The sequence below is a fragment of the Rhinolophus sinicus genome, chromosome 1 (assembly GCF_057876585.1).
Source record: "Rhinolophus sinicus isolate RSI-liver-muscle chromosome 1, RSI-T2T, whole genome shotgun sequence".
NCBI lineage: Eukaryota > Metazoa > Chordata > Mammalia > Chiroptera > Rhinolophidae > Rhinolophus > Rhinolophus sinicus.
Genome location: NC_142501.1, coordinates 130588945 through 130615660, shown reverse-complemented (window position 1 = coordinate 130615660; position 26716 = coordinate 130588945). Strand labels below are relative to the sequence as shown.

The window sequence follows — 26716 nt, the reverse complement described above, 5'->3', positions numbered from 1 at the left end:
GGTTCTTTAAAAATTAAATTCACACTTAGGGTAAAAACCTACACAGAGAGCTACTTGAAGAAGTAGTTGCTTCAAATTTTATACTGACTCCAGGGCATATATTTATTGATGGATTGCTGAGCAAAATCACCCATACTATTTGAAGTTCTGTTTTTTTGTAAATCATTCATGCTTTGTGTTTATTTTTCGTTCGATAGATAGTTAAAATTAAGTAAATGAAATGTACATATGTGGCATGCGACTTCACTGTATAAGATAAATTTTGCATAGTTGCGATGTTGTCCAAAAATCTAGTGAGTTTTTCCTTCTCCTTAAGGATACATTCTACTAGTTTTCTGGAAAAGATTAGTTATCCAGTGGTTTGTTATATCAGTAATAGAAAGTATACTTGCTTTTTTCTTACCTCATTTCACCTCATTTGTTCAATAGACATAAAAGCCTGTTATGTTCTGGGCGTTGTGTTAAGCTTGGGAGTTTAGCAGTAAATAACGCGGTCCCTGTCTTCATAGCTTACATTGTGATGGGGGAAGCCCAATACATGCACAGTTATACAACATGTCATACGCGCCCTCTCAGGTAACATTCCTCTTATTCCTTGAGCATTTAAAAAATTACCACACAAATATTGGTTGGCTATTCAAATTAATTTATACCTAATTTCAAATTTCTAAAAATAATTACTTTTTTGGGTCAGATAATTCTTTGTTGTGGGGGCTGTCCTGTCATTGTTTAGCAGATGATAGTAGCACCCATTTCTCCAGTTGTGATGACTGAAAATGTCCCCGGACATTGCCAAATGTCTCTTGGGGGACAAAATGACATCTATTTGAGAACTATTGTCCTAGAGGAAGGGGAAGGCAAGCTGGATAATAGGGCCATCCAGGTAAGAGCGCTTAAAAGGGGTACCAGAGGATATTGCTCAGCATGCACAAGGAAGGAAGTTAAGGGATTTCTGAGCAGGGGGCTGAGCAAGATGGCAGAGGACCAGAAGAGACTTCTCTCTATTACGCCTCAAGTCTTCTGTTGTGAACATAGACTAAGACAAGTCTGTTCAATGTATAATGTTCTATCAAGCATTCATCTTAAAAATAAAACATGAATTTATGTAATAACAAAGTCAGAAAATATTCTGAGATAAATTTAGGGTCTTTCGAAGTTTAGCTTTGCTTGTGTTGTGTCTGCTTGTCGAATTACATTTTGGTCTTACCTGGTTCCATTATGCTTCTCTCTTGTATGTCATTTTGCCATTGTGCATCGTTATGACATCGTCATTTTCTTCCTTTTTTTCCATCAAGTCATTCTGCCAACAGGGCTCAGTCTCTGAGCTCTTGCATTCGATGCTTTCTTCTTGGAAAAATTCTGTCAGTCATCGGCCTGCTGTCGCATATGTAAAATCTGATCCTGTTTCAGCTGTCACTGTATGTGTTCTTGTTGCATGCTCCTTGCCACAGTAAATCTATTTTCTTTGCCATGAATGTATTATAAGGATGATTACAGTAGAGAAAAGCGAGACTTGATTTTGAAAAAGAATGACAAACACAAAATTTTGCCAACCATATTGAAGGCATTTTTCTAGCATTCCACATCATGTTATTGTATTTATATTTAGTTGCTGTATCTTATTTGGCTAGTTATTTGTACCCTATAATGAACCACCTACAGAGCATGAAATGACAAGTTCAATTGATTTTTATCATTCTGTTAAATGTGTACATTTAAGTTCTTTAACTTTTGAGATACTGTATCATTTTTGCTCAGAAAGTTATCCGCTCATGGTAGTTTTATAGTTAATTAAATAAATGTCTTTTGCATGACAAAAGTACTTAAGAAGGCCAAGCATTTGTAGAAAAGTTAAAATTTTTATTGTGATTTTAATTTTGATTCCACTTATAAAAATTCCATATAATATCCTAAGTTTTGTTTTGTTGTAACAAGTACATTATTTAAGTCCACATTGCTAGCTGCAAAGATGAAGTAAAAGGAAAAAGGTGAAGTCGAACCATTTATTAAATGTGAAGCTAGTAAGTAGAGTCACTGACACTGAATAAGTTATCACAAGGTTGGTGGGTAAGATCCATTTCCAATGACAAACTTAATTTGACTTGAAAATATTTTAGCAAATGAGATTTCCTGTAACAAATGTTTATGACTTTATGATTACAATTTATCAGCCCTTAAAGATTTTAAAACCTCTAAATCTTTCAGTAACATAGGAACGCTATTTTCTATTCTTAGTGACTAGACTAAACAAAAATTTAAGTTAATGATGGCAAGGTACACTGTAAATCTACATTTGACATAAATTTTCTGCTACTTGCTAATCTTTTCTTTATCTGATTAACAAAATATAATAGCTAGTTAAGTACCTTTTCTTTTCAAACCACCCATGTCAACTGTCTTCCTGTTCTTTTCACAGTTCCTCATTATATTGCTAAGGCTTTGTAGCATCTGGCTCTAGTTACAATTTCTACCAAAGGCTGAATAAAAGAACATGGGGCTTAGAGTTTTCTAGTTTTACAAGTTATTGGCAGTTGTTGACAACATAAATAGTCGATAAGGAAATAACTCTTGAAATCACAAAATCAGGTTTAGAGAATGTTTATTAGGTGGAAAAGCACTTGATATCTGCCACATATTATTTATACATATATAAGACTATTGCCTTTCCTTTTTAAACACATCATTTTATATAGTCATATTAGTCTAGGATAAATGCCAAGAAATGGAATTGCTAAGCCAAAGACTACATGTGTTTGTAAATTTGCAAATATAGAATTACCAATTTTCCTTCTCTAGGAGTTGTTCCAGTTTATACCCCACATGTATATGCGGGCCTATTACTCTATAGCCTCACCAACACAGTTTTTCATCAACTTTTAGATTTTCTTTTTTTTTTTTTTGCTACACTGTTGGGTGAAAAAAGATTTTAGTGTGATTTTTGTTTTGTATTTTTCTTACAATGGAAGTTGAGCCATCTTATTTCCTTTTCAATGAACTATATGTGTGTGTGTGTGTGTGTGTGTGTGTGTGTGTGTGTGTGTGTATATGTATATATATATATATTCATGTCTTGTGGACATTTTTCAATTATAAAGCAAGGATTGTTATTTTATAATACGGAAAGAGTGAGAATTTAAGATAATCGTCTATTTGGTTTTGTTAATAACGTAAAATTGATTTTAATGCTTTTTGAATGCACACATATACATGAATATCACATAAAGGTTTTTCATTTTTTCAAAATGAAGTTTGGGAGCAATCAGTCCAAACCAGAGTTCACAGTGGACCTTAAGGGGGCGACGATTGAGATGGCTTCAAAGGATAAATCCAGCAAAAAGAATGTATTTGAGGTAATAAATTTTTTTCTAGGTATAATTCAGATTCTTAATTGTAGTCATTGGATCTTCTTTTTTTGAGTTATTTTAGGAACTGGTCTTTCAATATGACTAGATAAGGCAAAGTTGATCATTAAGTCAGTTTGTATCATAATTTAAGAAAAAAAGCTGGTGTAAAGATTGGACTTTATTTGCATAAGTTATTGGATCTCAAGACTATTTATTATGAGCCTTTGTTCCACAAATCTTGCCTTTTCCCCAGCAACAATAAAAAGGATGTGGTTTCCTTTACGTATGAAATCTAATGTTAAAAAATAAAGACTTTCATTTTGTCATTAAAAATCCTCCGCAGTAGCATATGATTCTGTATCAGTTATTTATTGCAGCATACACACCACCCCAAAATTTAGCAGCTTCAGAAAAGAATCATTTTATTTGCTCAATTTGGGCTGTACCAAGCTGAGTGATTCTTCTGATCTCACCTGGGACCATTCATGAGGCTTTGGTCATCTGGTGGCTTAACTGGTGCCGGACAGTCTCATTCACGTCTCATGTTTGTGCCAGCTGTTTGCCAGGCCTCTTTCTCCCCTATATATCTCGCCGCCTCAGGCTTCTTCACATGGCGGTGTCAGGATTCCAGGAAGGTGTCAGTGGAAGCTGCAAGACTTTTTGAGGCCTAGATTTAGAAGTCACACATCAGTATATTCTGTTGGTAAAAGCAAGTCAGAAGGCCAGCCAAGTATTTGGGGTTTGGGGAACTATAGTCCACCTGTTGATTGAGGGGCAGCAAAGTTGCATTGCTGAGAGGTGTGGGTACAGAGAGGAGGAATTTCTGAGGCTGACTTTGCAAACAGTCTTGCGGAGCCCAGCGTTTATAGCCGCATGTTTCGGTCCTTTCCTGTCTGTTGTCTAGGCAGATTCGATTAGTTTCTATTTTCCTGCCTCTATGATTTTCACTTTTTGGGTACTGATCCATGTCAATCTCTGCTTGTTAAACGTTACCAATCTTCCAAGACCCATGAGAAATGATACCACAACACTGATGCTTCTTCTTTGGCTTTTAAAGTGGCGTTTATTTTAGTGTACCTTGCGTTATCACCGTCTGTAAATGTAAATCACTTCCTCCACTAGATGATTAAAGCGTTTTTGTTTTTTTAAGCACAGAAACTGTATTTTTCCTTATCTTTAAGTAAGAACCTCTAACAGGATCTTTTGTGCACTGAATATTCAATATTGGTTGACTGGCTTGATCACTTTCTAGAAAGAAATGCAAGAAAGGAAGTCGCTGTTTCCTGAATTAGCCTTGCAGTCTGAATAACTAATTCCAAATGAAAAGGATTTCATAGTCAAATAAATCTAGGAAACAGTGTATATTTTATTCCTTGCTTAGACAATCACGGCACACCCTGGAAATATCAAAGCACTGAGAAATCTTGAGGGGAGATTCTTGTTTAACTTTCTTCAGTCCAGTATTTCCCAAATTAATATCACATAACTGGTTATTTATTTTGAGGAATACCTTTTCTAAACATTACTTCAGGAACTATGCTAGGGGCATATGTCTGAGAATATTGTTTGGGATACGTTGCCATATGTTCTTCTAGGAAAAAAAATAAACAGTTATAACCGGAAAATAGGAGGAATGCTTTCTCCAACTACCTTAAAATTCTTCCTCAATCAAGTGTAAGAAACTTTGAACCAAAGTGATTATACATAAATTGGTTATTGCCTTCATATATATAGCATAATACATAATATTCTTACCTGAGTTAGTTCATGATTTGACACTTTAGTAAATTTAGTAGTATTTCTGCCCGAAAGAGGTGCGATATATAGTGTCTGTACTCTTTCTCTACTAAGCCATTATATTTGCTTATTAAATAAATAATGGAAGTCTAACTCTTTCTATATTCTTTTTCTACATTTGTTTTTTAACCAGAGAGAGAGAAACAATTTCTCAGATTTATGTAGAAATATCATAGATTTTATTTCTTTACAAATAAATTACGTTTCTAATTTAAAATGTACTGATTTGATACTTCAACACATTTTTAAATGATAAAGTATACTACATTGCAGCAAATTTTATGCCATTGTGTGATGGAGTTTGGGACCCTAAATTACTAGACTTTCACTGAATTTATTGTGAGGAAAACTTCATGTTTTCTAAAATAATTTAGCTGATAATGTTTTATACTAAAATAAAAGATATCCCATTGTGTAGTACTTAAATCTTGCATCACATAATATATGGCATCTAATCTTCTGCTGGTGGTTTTGTAGACTTTGAATTAATTGTGTTCATTTATTTGGTTTAAAGCACTAACCATACTCTTCCACCCCCCTTTTCTGTAAAGCTGAAAACCCGTCAAGGAACAGAACTGCTGATTCAGTCTGATAATGACACTGTTATTAATGATTGGTTTAAAGTTCTTACTACTGCTATCAATAGTCAGGTATGTATTTAACTTAGGTCAATTATTTTTTACTTCAGAGTGGTGTTTTTTTTTGGCTAATTGGTTATTCATATCTGGTTTCCAATTTATATGTGAAAAAACACTTTTTAAATATTTTGACAGCTAGGAAACACAGTGGTCAATTTAGTAATAATTTAAGTGTTTAAATTATTTTAAGTAATTTTCACATGAGGGATTGGTCCAAAAAGAAATAGTTCAAGAAGAAGGGACCATAAAACTGTGCCTAGTACATAGTATTTATTCAATGACTCAGTGAGTTGGAAACAGGTCCTAGGCAAAATTGTGAAATGAATGAAGCTGTAGTCTCTTTATTAGCACTTTTTCTTTCCTAGTGACATCTCTGTAACCTCTCCCCCAAGGTATTCTCAGGTGTTCTAGCTTTCCCCCAACCCCCTACAAATAAGTGTTCTTTGCCTTCATGTTCCTAGTAAATCTCCTCTTGTATATATAACAACTAAAAAAGAACCTCAGGTTTATATTCTGAAACTGTGTTAGTAAGAGCAGTGATAAACAACTAGGGGCTATACTTTCTTAGGCTATATTCTTACCCTCTCATCGTATGGGGGCATGGCTCCTGATTAAGGATTGAATGTCAGTGACAAAAATGAAAGTGAATACTTAGGGAATGTGTTACGATTTTAAATTAAACAGAGACAGAAGAAAAAGTTGGGAATCACTGGCTTTAGTAGAGGTAAATGTGTCTTTCAGAGACTTTATAGGTAAAGCCTCATTATTAATTAAAATTTGTGATCTTACTGAGGTATTCTATCTCTGGGCCTCACTTTTCTCACTTTATAAAATAGGTTGGATTTGATTATCTCCAAGTATACTTTCAAACTCCAAAATTTTATGATTCACTTAGTTCAAAACACCCAGATTTGGAATCTAGGTATTCTTTAACTCTTCCGTCTCCAACTTTTACCTCTTATAGCAAATTACTCACCAATCTATATATATTCTTCCTTTGCAGTTTGTAGTATTGTATGCTATTTCTGAATCTTGTTTCTTCCTTTCCATTTATTCCTGAAACCACAGACAGGCCTTTATGTGTTTATACTAAGATAAGAGTAACCTCCTGAACAGTTTTCCTTATTTCATCTCATGCCCCATCAATCTGTTCTTCTATTTTATTTTATTTATTGGGGTGACATAATAAAATTATGTAGGTTTCAAGTGTACAATTTTATAACACCTCATCTGTACATTGTAGTGTGTTCACCACTCAAAGTCAGATCTCAGACCATATGTTGGACCCCTTTTACCCTTTTCTAACCTCCAGCCCCCTTTCCCTCTGGTAACCACTAAACTGTTGTCTGTGTCTGTGAGTTTTTGTTTGTTTGTCTATGTGTTGCTTTCAATTTTATATCCTACATATGAGTGAAATCGTATGGTTCTTGATTTTTTCCATTTAACTTATTTTGCTTAGCATGATATTCTCAAGATCCATCCATGTTGTAGCAAATGGTAGTATTTCATCTGTTTTATGGTTGAGTAATATTCCATTGTATGTATGTACCACATCTTCTTTATCCAGTCGTCTATCAAAAGACACTCACCAGTCTGTTCTTAATGCCATTGCTATATGAAACTTCCTAATGTCAATTTTATAATCCTCTCCTGCTCAGAAACCTTCTGTGACTCATCTTAAAATTCAACACCCTAAGCCCAGTTTGTCTTTTAAAATGTACTGTCCATATCTATCCGATACGGACTTCCAGCTCCAGTTATAGTAATCTGCTTGCTATTTCTTGAAAGCAAGCATGGCTACATTCATTTGACAAATGTTTGAATGCCTTATGCCCTGGGGATGTAGCAGCATGCAGCCAGATGCTACACCTTTCTATATGGAGCTTACCATCAAAGACAAGATTACTGAAGACAGACAACTGAGCAGTTCATATAATGAAATGTGATGAGTTTTATGATGGTAAGGGATGTACAACATATTATGAAAATACTGATTAAGTAGGGGCTAACCTAGTGTAGGGGTCAGGAAAGGCCTTGTAGATTAAGTGGTTGTTCTAAATCAAACCCTTCAGGATCAGGGAATAAACAAGGTAAAAACAGAGGAACTTATTATTGACTATGAAATTTTAAAATATGTACTATTTACAAAGTGGCAAAATGTACTGAGGAATAAATGTAGCAAGAGATGTGCAGGACTTTTGCAGGGAAAATTACAAAACTTAATATTGAGAGACATTGGAGAGAACCTAATTAAATGAAAAGTATATCATGTTGATGGAATAAAAGATTCAATAATGTAAAAATACAGTATTCTTCCAAATAGTTTATAAATTCATAGATTGGAATTTTTGAATCTCATTCAAAATCCCAGTAGGTTTTCTGAAGGAATTTGAGAAGCTTATTCTAAAATTCATATAGAAATGCAAAGGGCTAAGAATATCCAAGAAACTCATGAAGAAGAAAGTGGAAGGACTTGCTCTTCATAAAACTATATTAATTAATACAATATAGTATCCATACTGGGATAGATGCAAAGACCTGTGGAATAGACCCCTCTATCTTTGGATACTTTATGCCAGATATAGCACTGTAGAAAACTGAGGAAGAATAAACTTTTCAGTAAGTGGTGCTGGGTCCACTGGATATCCAGGAAGAAAATAGAACGTTTCCCTACACTATGCACAAAAACAAATTCTCGGTGGAATAAAGACCTCAATATGAAAGGAAAGCAATGTTTTTGGCTTGAGAACTCATCCTAGTTTTTTAATCTTTTAAGTGACTGTGGTTAGGCTGTAGATGAGCTCTAGGATTTCCTTCAGTTCCTAAGATCCATGAGTCTGTGAGTGATAATTAGTTATTGATTCAAAGTATAATTTAAAAAGATTGTTGGTGTGAAAAATTAATGCGTCATTGGTTAGTTAGCTTTATCTTGTGCTGTTTTAACAGAATTAGCTTCATCCTGTTCTATCACCACAGACTGTAGCCTGACCTTTTGACTGTTATCACTGTCATGCCTAAGCAGTTGCTCAAAATGAGGCAAGATTGCCTTATTATCAGTGTAAACCCATTGTCCTGTGAATTATCAGTAATTTTTTTTAAATTCAGAATTAATGCCACCTGGAGGAAAAGAATATTTTAAATGACTTAGTTAGCAACTCTCTATATAAACATACTATATAGTATTAATTGGTTCCTTAAAATTATTTGGAAGAGTCAACAACTGATCATTCTGAGAAATATGCTGTTATACGTAAAGTAATATCAAAAGTAATGTGTGTTTGGGAAATCTCTAACCAATAGACAATAGAAACTGATGAAGCAATTGAAGAGGAGATCCCAGATTCACCAGGAATAGAAAAGCAGGATAAAGAAAAGGACCATAAGGATACTAAAAAACTTCGTTGTAAGTTATTCTTTCTCTATTTGGTAGTGGTTTGAATGAGCTCATTCTCTTAGCTTTTCAAAGATTTTAAATAAATACATGAAAGCTGAGTGCACTCTTCAGTCTTACAAGAAAAGTTATAAGATCTTGCAATCTCAGTGTTTCGTTATTCTCCTTGTTAACTCACTGTCATTTTTCAGCCTCATCCTATGCGTTCCTATGTCATCATATTAATTTTGAGATATTGTGATACTTCAAGAGAAAAAATGTATTAGATTGCATTTCTATTGAGGTCTCTAGGAAACTAAACTTTATTGATTTAAAAATATGTAATTACTGTTTACGATTCTTGATAGAATCTTACACCTTAAGAAGTGAAAAGTCATGGGATATGTACCATGGTTCTGTACGGAACACCAGGTAGCGTCTCTGGACTAGGATATATCTGTGCAAGTGCAGCTGCACACACTCATGTCTCCAGATTATATATATAGAAAGGACCAGAGCTAAACCCAGTGATTTTAAGAATAACGTTGTCTAATGCAGGCCTCTTGTGAATTACATGGTTTATATAAGCCATTAACTATGACTCTGAAGTTTGTTAAATCTGTTTTAACAAATTCACATGTAACTGAGAATTTTTTTTCACTCCAAAGTAACTGAATGATTAGAAAATCAGTTCTGCTTTTCTTTTCCCTCATTCTAATGAAGTTTAGGCCTATTAGTGACATTGTCACCATATAACAATGTAAATACATGAAAATTTTATTTTAATTCTTTATTAATATATTGTTTCCTCAAATATAATTATTTTCCAGAAATTTACTTTTTGAATTTTTGTCATTGTAATTGAGAAAGAAATCAGGACTAAAGGCAATGTAGAACATTTTTCAGTATTCTTAGCTCAGTACAGATGATTATGATAAGACTTACCCTAACTACAAATAATTATAATGTATATGTAAAATATGGATCTCTCTTTCGTTCTCAGTCTCTCTCAACTCCTAGTTCAGTAAGGATAGGAAAGGGTAGGGATTTTTTGTTGTTTATGTTTTATGATTTTCTTTTTTGCTGGTCATTTCCCGTTCTATAACTGATGGAGTATCAAGGAAGATAAGTTGTATTATTTATGAAATAATGAATATAAATTAGAATAATTTAGGGATGTTTTGGCACATATACTAAAGAAGGTAATTTGTGGTCATTATTTAGTGATAAAAATGAAATGTTTTGTTTGTCACTTTGAAATTGGGTCTGTGTTAGTTTGATTCTTCATATGTTACTCTTAAACCATAGTAAAGTTAGAATAACTGAATTTATGTTATGATTTTTACATATGAGATTAATATATTTTGAGTGCTAGGTGGAAAAAAGTTTCTATTTCTTGTAACGTTTACTGTCTGTTTGTTTTAAGCCATGAAAGTGTCTAGCATAGATTCTTCAGAACAGAAAAAAACCAAGAAAAACTTGAAGAAGTTTCTTACACGGCGCCCCACTTTGCAAGCTGTTCGTGAAAAAGGTTATATTAAAGGTAGGTAGATGTAATGTTTATAATAATGAACTTTGGCCAAAATCAGAAATAAGGCATTTTAAATTAAAGACTGAAAAATTTCCAAAGAGTAAGAATGTTCTTACTCATTATTCATAAAGTTATCAGGTTCAGTGATTAAAATACATTGGAGTAATTAAAATTGCTTTTTTTAATGCACATGTACAGTTTATTTTAACTAGGCCATCGAGTAGACATAACTACCAAACTAAGTTTTTAGGTGGTACCAGAGGAACCACCGATGTGATGGGATGGGTGACAGAATTTTAGAAGACATGACAATAAAGATTTTTAGTTTTGAGATCCACAGATCAGACGAAATTTTGAATCAACAATCACTAACACAGTAGAAAGAAGAAAAATATTGAACAAATAATTTTATTCTTGATTGTTGCCTTCAGTTCTCACATTAATTTAAAAATTAGTGTATGGTGTTTTTTTTAACGTATACATTTTTAAAAAAATTTATTGGGGTGACAGTTGTTAGTGAAATTACATAGATTTCAGGTGTACAATTCTGTATGACATCATCTATAAATCCCTTTGTGTGTTCACCAATCAGAGTCAGTTCTCCTTCCATCACCGTATATTTGATCCCCCTTACCCTCATCTCCCACCCTCCCACCCCCCTTACCCTCTGGTAACCACTAAACTATTGTCTGTGTCTATGAGTTTTTGTTTCTCATTTGTTTGTCTTGTTCTTTTGTTGTTTTTGGTTTATATACCACATATCAGTGAAATCATATGGTTCTCTTCTTTTTCTGTCTGACTTATTTCGCTTAGCATTATACTCTCAAGATCCATCCATGTTGTCACAAATGTTCCTATATCATCTTTTCTTACCGCCGAATAGTATTCCATGGTGTATATATACCACAACTTCTTCATCCATTCATCTATCGAAGGACATTTTGGTTGTTTCCATGTCTTGGCCACCGTAAACAAAGCTGCAATGAACATTGGAGCACACGTGTCTTTATGTATAAATGTTTCCAGATTTTTTGGGTAGATACCCAGGAGACAGATTGCTGGGTAATACGGTAATTCTATTCGTAATTTTTTTGAGGAACCTCCACACTGCCTTCCATAACGGCTGCACCAGTCTGCATTCCCACCCACAGTGTATGAGGGTTCCTTTTTCTCCACAGCCTCTCCAACATTTGTTACTATTTGTCTTGTTGATGATAACCATTCTGACTGGGGTGAGGTGATATCTCATTGTGGTTTTGATTTGCATTTCTCTGATGATTAGTGATGTTGAGCATTTTTTTATATGTCTGTTTGCCATTTGTATGTCCTCTTTGAAGAAATGTCTCTTCAGGTCCTCTGCCCATTTTTCAATTGGGTTGTTTGTTTTTTTGTTGTTGAGTTGCATGAGTTCCTTGTATATTTTGGATATTAGCCCCTTATCGGGGACACTGTTTGCAAAAATCTTCTGCCATTCAGTTGGTTGCCTCTTTATTTTGTCGATGGTTTCTTTTGCTGCGCAGAAGCTTTTAAGTTTCATATAGTCCCATTCATTGATTTTAGCTTTTACTTCCATTGCCTTTGGAGTCAAATTCATAAACTGCTCCTTGAACCCAAGGTCCATAAGTTTAGTACCTACGTTTTCTTCTATGCAGTTTATTTTGTCAGGTCTTATGCTTAAGGCTTTGATCCATTTGGAATTAATTTTGATACATGGTGACAGGTAGCAGTCCAGTTTCATTCTTTTGCACGTGGCTATCCAATTCTGCCATCACCACTTATTGAAGAGGCTGTCTTTCCTCCATTGTATGTTTTTAGGTTCTTTGTCAAAAATTATCTGTCCATATTTATGTGGTTTTATTTCTGGGTTTTTAATTCTATTCCATTGGTCTATGTGTCTGTTTTTCTGCCAATACCATGCTGTTTTGATTATTGTAGCCCTGTAGTACAAGCTAAAGTCAAGGAGTGTGATACCTCCATTATTATTCTTTTTTCTTAAGATTGCTTTGGCTACTCGGGGTCTTTTGTGGTTCCAAACAAATCTGATGATTTTTTGTTCTATTTCTTTAAAAACTGTCATTGGGATTTTGATGGGGATTGCATGAAATCTGTATATTGCTTTGGGTAATATGGCCGTTTTATCTATGTTGATTCTTCCAATCCATGAGCATGGACTGTTTTTCCATTTCTTTGTGTTTTCTTCAATTTCTTTCAGAAATGTCTTATAGTTTTCAACATATAGGTCCTTCACATCCTTGGTTAAGTTTATTCCTAGGTATTTTATTCTTTTTGCTGCAATTGCAAAAGGAATTGTTTTTTGTATTTCTTTTTCTGAGATTTCATTGTTAGTATATAGGAAAGCAATGGACTTTTGTACGTTGATTTTGTAGCCAGCAACTTTACTGTATTCGTTGATTGTTTCTAATAGCTTTTTGGTGGAGTCTTTAGATTTTCTATATATAGTATCATGTCATCTGCAAAGAGTGATAATTTAACTTCTTCATTCCCAATTTGGATGCCTTTTATTTCTTTCTCTTGCCTGATTGCTCTGGCAAGGACTTGCAACACTATGTTGAAAAGCAGTGGTGATAGGGGACAGCCCTGTCGTGTTCCTGAACGTAGAGCAAAGGGCTTCAGTTTTCCACTGTTAATTATGAGATTAGCTGAGGGCTTGTCATATATGGCCTTTATTATGTTAAGGTATTTTCCTTCTATACCTATTTTATTAAGTGTTTTAATTATAAATGGATGTTGTATCTTGTCAAATGCTTTTTCTGCATCAATTGATATAATCATATGATTTTTGTCCTTTATTTTGTTTATGTGATGTATCACATTGATGGATTTGCGGATGTTGAACCATCCTGTGCCCCGGGGATGAACCCCACTTGGTTGTGATGAATAATCTTTTTAATGCATTGTTGTATTCGATTTGCTAGAATTTTGTTTAGGATTTTTGCATGTGTATTCATCAGAGATATTGGTCTGTAGTTTTCTTTTTTTGTGTTGTCTTCACCAGGTTTTGATGTCAAGGTAATGTTGGCCTCATAAAATGAGTTAGGGAGTACTGTCTCTTCTTCAATTTTTGGAAGAGTTTGAGCAGGATTGGTATTAGATCCTCTTTGAAGGTTTGGTAGAATTCACTAGTGAAGCCATCTGGTCCCAGACTTTTGCTTTTGGGAAGGTTTTGGATGACGGATTCAATTTCGTTACTGGTGATCGGTCTGTTTAGATTTTCCAGTTCTTCATGGTTCAGCCTTGGAAGGCTATGTATGTGTCTAAGAACTTGTCCATTTCTTCTAGGTTGTTGAATTTGGTGGCATATAGTCCTTCATAGTATTCTTGGATGATCCTTTGTATTTCTGTGGTGTCCGTGATAACTTCCCCTTTTTCGTTTCTGATTTTGTTAGTGTCTTCTCTCTTTTTGTCTTAGTGAGTCTAGCCAAGGGTTTGTCAGTTTTGTTAATCTTTTCAAAGAACCAGCTCTTTTTCACATTAATTTTTTCTATTGTCTTTTTGTTCTCTATTTCATTTAGTTCTGCTCTAATTTTTGTTATTTCCTTTCTTCTGCTGACCTTGGGTTTCACTTGTTCTTCTTTTTCTAGTTCTTTAAGGTGTAACCTGAGGTTATTTATTTGGGATTTTTCTTGTTTCTTGAGATAGGCCTGTAATGATATAAATTTCCCTCTTAAAACTGCTTTCGCTGCATCCCAAAAATTTTAGTAGGATGTATTTTCATTGTCATTTGTTTCTATGTATGTTTTGATCTCTCCTCTAATTTCTTCTTTGACATAGTCGTTCTTTATAAGTATATTGTTTAATCTCCATGTATTTGTGTTTTTTCCTGCTTTTTGCAGTTGATATCCAATTTCAAAACCTTGTGATCAGAGAATATGCTTGGTATGATTTCAATCTTCTTAAATTTGCTGAGGCTGATTTTATGTCCCAATATATGGTCTATCCTTGAGAATGTTCCATGTACACTAGAAAAGAATGTATAGTCTGATGATTTAGGATGAAGTGCTCTATATATGTCAATTATGTCCATTTCATCAAATGTGTCATTTACGGCTGTTATTTCGTTATTTATTTTCTGTTTTGATGATAATCCATAGCTGTCAATGATGTATTTAAGTCCCCTAGTATAATTGTGTTTTGGTCATTTCTCCCTTTAGTTCTATTAGTAGTTGCTTGGTATATTTCGGTGCTCCCTGATTGGGGGCATAAATATTGATGACTGTTATGTCTTCTTGTTGTATAGTCCCCTTTACCATTATGAAGTGTCCATCTTTGTCTCTTGTTATCTTTTTCACCCTGAAGACTGTTTCATCTGATATTATTATGGCTACACCTGATTTTCTCTGGGTACCATTTGCTTGGAGTGTCAATTTCCACCCTTTCACTTTGAGTCTATGCTTGTCCTTGTAGCTGAGATGTGTCTCTTGGAGACAGCGTATGGTTGGGTTTATTGTTTGATCCAATCTGCTACTCTGTGCCTTTTTATTGGTGAGTTCAGTCCATTTACATTTAGGGTGATTATTGATATGTGAGGATTTCCTGTCATTCTATCTTTAGTTTTCTGGTAAGGCTGTGTCTCCATTGTTTCTTTGCCTTTTTGTTGTTGTCTGTTATTTCTTTGTGGTGGTATTCTGTGATGTTTCCCTCTGTTTCTTCTTTTATTACAGTATATATTTCAGTTCTGGATTTTTTTTGAATGGTTACCCTTAAGTTTATGTAAAAGAAAGTTTGATATTTAGAGTATTCCATTTTCTTCAGCATGCTTGCTTTCTCCATTCCCATATTCCGGTTCAGGCCTTTACTCTCCCCCTTTTTATGTTTTGGTTACCACAAATTGTCCCTCTTGATGGTGGTCAAATAGCCTCCTTTAGTATTTCTTGTAGTGCAGGTTGTATATTAGAAAATTCCCTCAGCTTCTGTATGTCTGGAAAGGTATGTTCTTCCTTCATATCTAAAGGATATTTTTGCTGGATATATTATTCTTGGCTCATAATTTCTCTCTTTCAATAGTTTGAATACTTGGTTCCACTCCCTCCTGGCTTGTAGAATTTCTGCTGAAAAATCTGATGATAATCTAATGGGCTTTCCTTTTAGGTTACCATCTTCTTTTCCCTGGCTGCCTTGAGGATTCTTTCTTTGTCATTGATTTTAGACAGCTTCAATACAATGTGCCATGGAGAAGGCCTGTTGGGATTGAAGTAATTGGGTGTTCTATTTGCTTCTTGGATTCGAGGATCCAGTTCTGTCCACAAGTTTGGGAAGTTCTCATCAACAATTTGTTTGAATATATTCTCTGTTCCCTTCTCTCATTCTTCTCCTTCTGGTATGCCCATTATTCTTATATTGCTCTTTCTGATGGAGTCAGAAAGTTCTTGTAGAGTTCTTTCATTTCTTTTAAATCTCAAGTCTCTTTCTTCTTCCATCTATGTAATTTCCAGGTTTCTGTCTTTGATGTCACTGATTCTTTCCTCCATCTGGTCAACTCTACTACCTAAGCTGGTTATTTCATTCTTAATTTCTTCTATTGAGTTCTTAATCTCCAGAAATTCTATTTGGTTCTTTTTTAAAATTTCAGTCTCTTTTGTAAAATGCTCATGTTGTTCTTTGATTGTGTTTCTGAGTTCATTAAACTGCCTTTCTGTGTCTTCTTGCATCTTGTTGAGTTTTTTCAGAACTGCAATCTTGAATTCTCTGTCATTTAAGTCACATATTTCCATAACTTTAAGTTCCTTTTCTGGAGACTTTTCACTTTCTTTCTGAGCTGTCTTGGTGCCCTGGTTATTCATGGCAATTACTGATTTATTATTTCTCTTCCTAGACATCTACAGGAGTGGCTTCTGCAACAGGTTGATAGGAAGAGGTCTTTCTTTTGTTTTCCAGTACTGGTTGGTAGAATGTTTTATTTTCTCTCCGACTGCAGCCTGTTTTTTCTCTCTCACACGGTAGTGCTATGTTTTCTCTGCACTATTCCAGCTTCTCACACAATGGGGGGATTCCCTGGGAGATGGGCTTCTCCTCTGTTAATAGTTCGCCTGGGTCATAGGGCGCAGTGTCTGTGTGGGTATGCGGAGAGCTTTTGTGGTTCCAGAGCTCTTCCTGTACCAGATTCAGAGCCCGTATGTTTCAGCAGTGCTGTTTACTCCTGTAGGGATCCGCCCAGACAGGTGGGGCCAGGTGAGTTGTGAGAGGTGGCCCAGAGCTATGGCTGCGACCACTACCACAGCCGATCCTGCTTCCACAGCTCCCTCCCTTTGCCGGAACTAGTTGTGCTGCAAATCTATGTCCGTGGTCCACAGTTCTCAGAACAGCAAATGTTCTTTTGATCTGACACGGCTACTGTTCCGCTTCTAGCACCGGGCAGGTAGGGGCGGGGCGAGCTCTGGGAGGGTAGGGAGGGGGCAACTCGTCTCAGTGCCTAAGGCTTCTGTTCTCTGCTCGGCAGTGAAGACTTAAACCACCGTTTTCAGCCTTCTTCCCTCAGTCTTTTCTCCGAGGTCTATGCCGTGAGAGTTGGGTTCAGCCGTGTTATATGCTGCCCCCTCAGCTCTGTGGGCCATAAGCAGAGTCCTAGCAGTCCAAGTTCTTCCCTCTCCCGCAGCTGCGGTAGTTCCAGGATGCAGCGAGCTCGGAGCACTGAGCTAGGTCTGCGTTCTGCGTCCGCACGGCTCCGTCTCCGCACTTCTCCCTCCCACCTCCCCAGTTCGTGCCATTTGCCCACATTTAGGTGAATTCAGTAGAGGCCCTCTTCGTCTTGCCTGTCTGCTGTGCAGGGAGTCCTTTGTGGAGTTATAGTTGTTCGATTTGTTGTAAATTCCCGGGGAGCTTTACAGAGGCTCATGTCACGCCGCCATTTTTTTCCACGTGATCTGGCATATCACCTACATTTGTTGTTTCACTAAAAGCTCCCTAATGCACTAACAGAATCTTAATAAGAAAACATTCTTTAAAATCACATATACTTGTATGTACCTTTAGTCCTCACTAGCATGTTTAATTCCAAAGGTAAAATTTTCTAATACATGATTGAAAACAGTGATAGTTATTTGTAAATAAAGATATAGGTAAAGGATACATATATATCTGTCTCAATTGTGAAGTTTCTGACAAATACCATCACTGGAACAGATGCTTTGCGTCTGTTTACAAAGCATCTAGTGGTTTTCATGAAATGGTTTTCATTAAAAAGATATTTAAATCACATTAAAAAGATAGGTGATTCAAAATAGCACTCTTTATTATTATTATTTTTTTTAAATAAACCATTTTGACTTTAAAAAAAAAATTTTTTTAAAGATTTTATTGGGGAGGGAAAGACTTTATTGGGTATGTACTTCCAGGACTTTTTTCCAAGTCAAGTTGTTGTCTCTTCAGTCTTAGTTGTGGAGGGCGCAGCTCAGCTCCAGATTCAGTTGCCGTTGCTAGTTGCAGGGGGCATAGCCCACCATCCTTTGCGGGAGTTGAACCGGCAACCTTGTGATTGAGAGTATGCGCTCCAACCAACTGAGCCATCCGGGAGCTCAGCAGCAGCTCAGCTCAAGGTGCCGTGTTCAATCTTAGTTGCAGGGGGCAGAGCCCACCATCCCTTGCGGGACTCGAGGCGTTGAACCGGCAACCTTGTGGTTGAGAGCCCACTGGCCCATGTGGGAATCGAACCAGCAGTCTTCGGAGTTAGGAGCACGGAGCTCCAACCGCCTGAGCCACCGAGCAGCCCTCAGAATAGCACTCTTAAGAGTTGTAGACAAACAAGTACTCCCAGATAATGCATGAGAATTTATCTTTTTGAGTTCAGAGCCTTTAAAGAACACTGACAAATAAATGAATAGGAAGGCACTGCTGCTGATTTGTTCACCAGGCCATTTTCATTGAGAAATACAAACTTGCCACTTCATGGTGTTCACCACTACAGATGTTTTGTTTCTTTCCCTGAATATATAGCACGAATATGACATTTCAAAACTTTTGGGCTGAAAGATTACTAGATAGAATAGCCTTTGAAATATACTTTGTGAAATCAAGTGTTGGCACTTGATGGGCATGCACATACTTATTTTAATAGTTTAAAAAATACTGGAGTGTTTACTAAGTGCTAGCTCTAGGCCTGAGCCTAGGTGCTATGAATACCGATTGGTGTTCAAGAATTACGAGGTCCCTGCCCTCGGAAAACTTACCTATAAAAATTAGAGATGGACAAGATAATTTAAAAGAGTGATGACAACTATGAAGAACCTAATACAGTGACTGGAATTGAGTTACCATAGATAGGATGGTCAGAGGGTGTTTCTATGGAGATGACATGTAGCTGAGACCAGGAGTGATGAGAAGAAGCTAAATTTGGGGAAATATCTACAAATGGGGTAGAAAGTAAAAAGGCTCGTAGGCAAGAATAAGAGAAGGAAAATTGTTTGAAATAAAATTGGAAGAGGTAGACACAGTGCAGATCATAATAAAGCATAACGTCATGATAAAGAATTCTGGATGCACTGCATGTTTTCTTTTGTGCTCTGAGTGGTTTAGCCATTTTGTGAACTAAAGTTTAGCAAGGTAGCTCATTTTTAAAAATAAATCTCTTTCAGATCAGGTATTTGGAGCCAATCTTGCTAATCTGTGTCAGAGAGAGAATGGGACAGTGCCAAAATTTGTGAAATTATGCATTGAACATGTTGAAGAATATGGTAAGAAAATGATTTTTAAAAAAATGTTAAGCATACCAACCCATTGTTTTGCCATCAAAATCGCTAGGATTTTTATGATTTTGATGATGCCACCAAAAGTTCTGTATAGTTGTAGATGTTAAGAAAAGCATCTTGTTTGCAAAAAGCTTACATGTTTGTACCTGTTTCAAATTAAGACCTTTGCAGGCATCTTAAATGTTCAGTGCTTGTGGTTGATTAGTGTATGGTATTGTTTGAAGTTATTTGGAGTTTGCATTTGCTTAAAATGAAGGAGGTGGTGATTGTGAAACTGAGTTTATTAAGAAATAATTTGACAGTGTAGAAGATATGAAGAGATTGTTTACTTACTAAGAGAAAATTTCTTCTGTTTATAATAAAAATGAGAGAACATTTTAAAACTTGAATCAACTATAAAGTATTTAATACTTTTTGTGTCATTTACTGTAAAATGTGACTTAAATTAATTTCTATTTTGGTTAATTTTAACAGGTTTATAATATTTGTACTAGTTTTATAGAAATTAACAATATCTTGACTAATCACATTAACATATCTCTATTTCATCAAAACGTCTTATATAATTAAAATATTTGCATAATTTGTAATTTTTGCCAGTTACAGATGTCTCTGACTTTTGTCAATATGACAGACACCATGCTGCTTGCCTTTATTTGAAATGAAATAACACTTTCGATAATGTGCTATGCTAAATTGTACAGCATTGTCATTTAATAAATATTTGAATTTTTAGGCTTAATTGTGTGAATTTCAAATGGTTCTATTCCACACAAAATTAATAAACTAGCAAATTATCAATTGTTTTTATAGAACCATTATTTTAGTAGCTAGCTGCATTAAGTTTATTACAAGCACTTAATATGACAAACATTTTTAAGAGAGTGCTTTAATATGTACAAATGTACATATTATAAAATGCCTTGTCAAAAATGGGTGGGCTGATTTTATCTACTGGCTTTCTTTACTATTTGAACTATCCCCTGGTGTTTTTTGAATTTTATCTTAAATTGTTATCATTTCAAGTTTAATGAGATGTTTTACATTCTACACGATAAACAAAGTAGAATTGTTGCTATTTATTAAACAGAATTCAGAGTGAATCTCCACCCCTCTCTCTCTGCCAAGCATTTATAAAAAGCCATTTAGAGGAAAAGAGTATTTGCCCATTTGATTTAGGCTAATATTAATGAATAAGAATTCTGAAATGTGAGCATCTTTAGAAGAGGCAAACAAGTACTTTAAACATAAAAATATTATTTTTGTCTCTTAGGTTTGGATGTCGATGGGATATACAGAGTAAGTGGCAACCTTGCAGTGATCCAGAAATTACGATTTGCAGTTAATCATGGTAAGATCATATTCCCTATTGGTATATCCAAAATAATCACTCAGAACTGTTAGAATTAATTTTTTAAAATTCCTATTACTACTGTTTTTCAGATGAGAAATTAGACTTGAATGACAGTAAATGGGAAGATATTCATGTCATCACTGGAGCACTCAAAATGTTTTTTCGAGAATTACCAGAACCTCTTTTTACATTTAATCATTTTAATGATTTTGTGAATGCAATTAGTAAGTATGTAGTTCTACTCCATTTTTTTCCTAGATGTTGAAAATCCTCTGTACAGATTAAGTCACTGCTTCCTGTTTTATCTTTATTTTCAGCGTTTTCAAAGGATTATTTTACTCTAGAAATTATAAATGTGACCACCAGATGTCACTGTGTATTACCAAATATCAGGTTCCAAAATAAGTCACTGCTTTTAGTTTTATGTAAAATCTCCAATTATTGTCTTTTTTTCAGAACAAGAACCAAGACAGCGAGTTGCTGCTGTGAAGGACCTAATCAAACAGTTGCCAAAGCCAAATCAAGATACAATGCAGATCCTTTTTAGACATCTCAAAAGGTAAGAGTCTCACCACAAAAGAGAAGTAGTAATTCAGAAAAAAGTGGGGTGTAGGACCCATGGGGTGAAGCCACTCAGACCCAGGTTCAGATCTAGCTTTGCTACTTACTGTCTTTGTAACTTGAAAAAGATAGCTCCTTAGAGCCCATGTTCCTCATGGGTAAAATGGTTTGGTATAAAGAATACATTAAAGTAGGTATTACATATGAAGCAACTATATAATGCCTGGCAAGTACGTAGTAGGTGTTCAAAAATTGTTGCTAAAGTTAATTAATGTGAACATTAGATTGGTTATTAAATGAGGACTATGAAATCACCTTAAAATAAAGGCTTAATTGTTTTGTTAATAAATAGCCACCTTAAAAACTGGTTTTTTCCCTTGTGAAAGAAAGATCACTAGAATACTAAAATGATCTCAATGAGAGAGATTAAAAAAATACGAAAAACAAAGAATGAGTAAAATTGAAAGTTTAATATCTGTGCCCTAATGAAATACTTTTTCCGTCAACCTAGTGTAGTTATTGCTGAAATTATCATTATTGCTGAATTGTAACTCGTATTTAAGTCTATGTCTTATTTTAAATGCTAGGCTAACATATCACACATATAAGTTTATTAGAGTATGTGTAATTATACCTTCCAGCTGTGCTGTGTTTATCCAGAAGAAAGCTTCTCATGGCATTTGTATTTAATTCTACTTGGCTAAATGGTTTATATGTACCTTAGGAAAATGAGTGTTATTTCTCATTTCTAAATGCAAACTATTTATGGTTATAATACAATGTGAAGAATATTTTCCCTCTCTAGTTTTTATTTTCTCTTTTAATAATGCGTTTTTCCCCCTTAGAGTTATAGAAAATGGAGAAAAAAACCGAATGACCTATCAGAGTGTAGCAATTGTTTTTGGTCCCACTCTGTTAAAGCCAGAGAAAGAAACTGGTAATATCGCAGTTCATACTGTCTACCAAAACCAGATTGTAGAATTAATTCTTCTGGAAATAAATTCCATCTTTGGACGTTGATTTCTTATTGAAGACAACCTGTGGAGTAGAAGCCGAATTCCATCAGATTTCAAATCCTTATACATGATGTATTTTATTTTTGGACCAAGCAGTGACTCTTTGATTTTGCACTTTTTTGAGGGGTCAGAAGGGAATGGGAGAGTCAAGATGTGTGTTGGGCCCTCACGTTTGCTGCTTTGTTGCAAGTTGATGTACCTGTGTGTAATTTTGAATTAATTTTATCCGGAATGTTTGCATTTCATACTCTGAATTTCAGTAAAAATCAAAACTTGCAATTTAACCAGTCATATACACTGGATGATTTGGTAAGAAAATTACATTTTTTTTTTTTTCCTCAAACTGGATAACGTAGAATTTCTTCTCATGATTTGTTAGGTTCATCACTTGATAGAACAATACTTACTATCAGTTATTTTGAAAACACTCTTGGGCATTTTAAACAAAATGAAGTATATCCATTTTGAAACCTGTGTATATCTTTGTCAGGGTTTCTGCATGCAGTGCAGTCTAAGTGCTAAGATTTCATTATAACTCAGATATAATTTCCTGATGGAGGCTGGCTGTCTTGTACCATGCCGCGCAGCATCCTTATTGGATATATTAGTTGCTTATTTGGGCAGCACACTAATATTACTTAAAACACTGTGATATACTGGAGTTTAATTTAGCATAGGTCAGTTCAGGGTATTTTTGGGCTGTCTGTGCTACACTGATTTAGCTAACAATCCTAATTATATCTAGTGCCATACTGAGTTCTTGGTATGACCCTGTGGAAACAGATGTTATTTTATGTAAATACAGGCTGAAGACTTAATGTCTTTCAGCTTATGTATATAATTGTGTTGTATAGCCTCAGAGTACATTCTAACCCTACATTTCTAATCATGATATTGGTCATCTTTTCCGTGAATATTAGGTTTCCTCCTGAAATAGGTCGTTATTTGAGAAAGTTAACTGTGTGCACTTTTAGATTTTAATTACATTTACAGGCAAATCACTGTAATGCAACTGGTACTGGAAAAATACTGAATAGACTTGCTAAATGGTAAATGCACTACAAGAGGAGCCTTTTAGATTATTTAATATGTACAGAATACATTAGAAAAATTTATTACAGAATTCTAACTCTGCAGTATGAATAGTGGAAACCCATATGTAAATTAGATGGATGTCAGATGGAAAATGACATTGCTAAATTTAAGAATTTCTTTTTACATTACTAATGTAGATTGATTTGTATAATAAAGCAGGATTTGGAAGGTTTTGTTATAGAGAGCATGGTCTGTTGAAGATTTTTTAAAATGTATTTTTCTAGATTAACTGCTGTATATGAAATGTCTAATCTGAATAAAGAAAACTAAGAGGTTTAGAGAATTTTCCATTTGAAATGTGCATTTGGGTTTTAATTTTTTTGTTTTTGTATTTACTGGCATACTCTTATACCTCATTTAAAAAAAACTGAATCTAATATTTTCTGTGGCAAATATATTTTTCTCATTTCACACCTTTTCTACTCCCCGCCATTTCAGTACCTCCTTCACCTCTCCCTTTCTGTTTCTTCATCAGTATTTGAAAGTGAAATGATTTGTACCAAGACTCTTTTTTCATAGAATTGCATTTATAATTTACAGATTGCTTTCCTTGGGAACAAATATTTTTTGTATAATCTGTCTAAAAACCTCTCACTTGAGTTTAGTGGTAAAACTATTGTTTGTTGTTGTGATCTTGTTAAATTGATGACAAACCAAGCTACTTGATAGCTATGGGAGAGCAGATTGTTTTGGGCAGGGAGAAAAAGCCCCCAAATGAGAATGTTTATATTTGCCTAAAGATATCCTTAATATTACAATATGCTTTAGTGATTGTGTGCCAGGAAAACAATTAGACTCATATCAGTGATGTTTTCTCTTGGTAGTTATGAACATATCAAAGATTAATATTGTCCTGTGTTTCTTGTTTCAAAGTACATATGTGTGTGTGAAGTCTTAAATGTTTTATTAGTCTACAGCTAATCAGTTTATTGTAATACTGTATGTACAGTGAGATCAGTGTCTTGTGTTTTTCATCCTTTGTGAATTAAAATTTCTCACTTGTTTTTTTTTTTGTAGTAACAGAACCAGTAATATTTTCCTGTCTCAACAGCTTGAGTTTTTAGGCTGAATATATTAAAGGCTGAAATAAATTGTCAGTGGCATTTCATTTACTAAATTTACTTCAGCATGTCATTCAAAAAAAAGTAGTTGGAAATTGAAAGAAAAAATATATTTAAATATGTCATTACATTTCAATTAGAAGAAAAACACTTATCTTAAATTTTATAGCAGTAAGAAATTTTACCTTTACTCTGGAAAAAGTTAAATATGAAATGTCTCTGAAAAAATGTTACCTTTCAGATAGAGGCAAATCTATAGATTTTTTTTCTTATGTGAAAAGTGCAATGGAATAATTGAGCCATACTTCAGGCTTAGGCAGATGTGTTATATACACACATACATGTGTATGTAAGTGTGTGTGTGTGTGCGTGTGTGTGTGCGTGCGCGTGCATGCATGTGTGCGTGTGCCATTGCTTATATACAAATGAAAATTCATCAATAATAGTAAGGATAGAGACCTGGAGTCTTTTATACTATTTTAGTTTCATCCCGTGTTTTTTTTGTAAGCCTATAATATTAGATATTAGATAGCAGTGAGAGGGGAAAAAATACTATTCCATAATTATGCCAAGAAGATTTTTTCCAGCTCATGGGAGAGGCTTCTAATTAAATACTTAAAGTAAACATGTAGTTTCCCATGACACTAATTTCTGCAACATCTTTAGGCATTTAAAACACACAGAGGAGCCTACCACATGTCATTTTAGTGAAGAAAAAATAAAAATAGGCAAATGGCCGTCACGCTCTTACTGGTCTAATAAAAGTCAAATGCTCAAATATTGCATCTAAATAGAGAATTGAAAATGGGTAGAAAATAAGATTTTATGGAGTTTACTAGCCTCTGAACTCCAGCCATCAGCTCTCGTGATCCTCTTTTATAGAAGGCACTTCTCTGGTGCAAGGCTAGAGAAGGTGTTAAATAAGAACTTGAGTCTGTATGTTACAATCCTGGAGTGGGCACAGTTTTAGTTTTTTTAAAACAGTATTCCGATATAGCTAATATAGTCCTGTTAAATGCAGCTTTAGTTTGAAACAAACAAACAAACAAAATGCAAAGTATGCTGCAAAACAAAATCAACAGTATTACAATAATGGTGTATTAGATTCTATTGGAAATTCAAAAGCTGTAAACCCAGGCCAAGCAGAGTCAGACTTTGTATTCTAGAGAAGGGGGAAGTACAGAATGCCTAATGAGACATTCTGTAACTACTAAAGACAAGGCAGTTCTCCTGGAGAATCTCAATTAGTCTTCTCAACTGAAGTTTTGTGGACCAATGATGGCTGTAAATATATTCAGCTGGGTTGAGCTTTTACAAATTAGCCTTATGTGAATATGGCACTTAAATGAACTCTTTCATTTCCTTCATTGCTTCCCTTCTCCCACAGGAAAAAAAAGGAAAGAAAAAAGCACTCTCATGGCACTCTCATAAACAGAGCACTTGTAGAACAAGGTAACCGTTTAACAAACCACTACAATACGGGTTTAGAAAAGTCTGGGTGCTCACTTTTTCTAATCAACCGTCCCCTCCCTTTATTTTACTTCCTCTCTTGATGTTTTCAGAAAAGTTTTTGGTTAAGATTTTTAATTATTAATGCTGGTTGCTATATCTTTCACATAGTTCTATAGTTGTGGCTCACACTGTAAGCAGCATTGAAACCTGTAATGTAAGGCACCTTGTAAAGTTGGTGAAATCCATAGTGACATCAGAATGACAAATTGATGCTGTAGCAGCTCTTCTCAGAGGGGGTTTTTGCAGAGGGGAAATGAGAACCACTATGAGGTCATGGTAGAGTACCCACTGGAGATTCAGCATAGCACTCAAGGACTCCTTTTTCCTCCTGAGCATTTTGAGAGATGGTTTCTATTTAGGCAAGAGAAATGGGAATCTTAGACACTCAAGTATAACTGGTCTCATTGATGTGTAAAGCAAGACAGGACCAGTAGGGACCCTCACACTCACAGTTTGGTTTGATGGAGGCCCAGAATGATTGTGAATGCCTAAGGCCATATGTCCAGTTAGTGACACAGATGATAAGCTTAAGGCTGAAAGGAAGAAATACCTTGATTAGTTCCATTATTTCTATTTAAAGTTTGTGATCACTATTCTGTCGTGTTCAAAGAATATCATTTAAGGAAGACACAAGTAATTTGTCTACCTTTTGTGTGCCACTCTTTTCAAGCTAAGTTAATTTTTATTTATGTGGCATATTGAAACTTATTTTCTTTTATATATTATGTGCATCTA

General features: G+C 34.9%; 1 protein-coding gene across 11 annotated transcripts in view; it reads left to right on the top strand.

Moving 5' to 3' along the window:
- ARHGAP12 (Rho GTPase activating protein 12) overlaps positions 1 to 26716 on the top strand; it is a 133325-nt gene that overhangs the window by 90502 nt on the left and 16107 nt on the right. For 6 of the 11 annotated variants that reach the window (XM_019731496.3, XM_019731493.3, XM_019731495.3 and 3 more), the window contains 9 exons: positions 3249 to 3350; positions 5693 to 5791; positions 9080 to 9182; positions 10576 to 10692; positions 19269 to 19367; positions 20656 to 20733; positions 20826 to 20960; positions 21193 to 21295; positions 22143 to 24499. In XM_019731496.3, coding sequence (XP_019587055.3) covers positions 3249 to 3350; positions 5693 to 5791; positions 9080 to 9182; positions 10576 to 10692; positions 19269 to 19367; positions 20656 to 20733; positions 20826 to 20960; positions 21193 to 21295; positions 22143 to 22317 — 1011 coding nt within the window. In that variant the 3' untranslated portion in view covers positions 22318 to 24499. Of the gene's footprint in view, positions 1 to 1295; positions 1419 to 3248; positions 3351 to 5692; positions 5792 to 9079; positions 9183 to 10575; positions 10693 to 19268; positions 19368 to 20655; positions 20734 to 20825; positions 20961 to 21192; positions 21296 to 22142; positions 24500 to 26716 lie in introns of those variants that run through there. The other 5 variants (XM_088789590.1, XM_088789595.1, XM_088789587.1 and 2 more) reach the window with 2 other exon arrangements.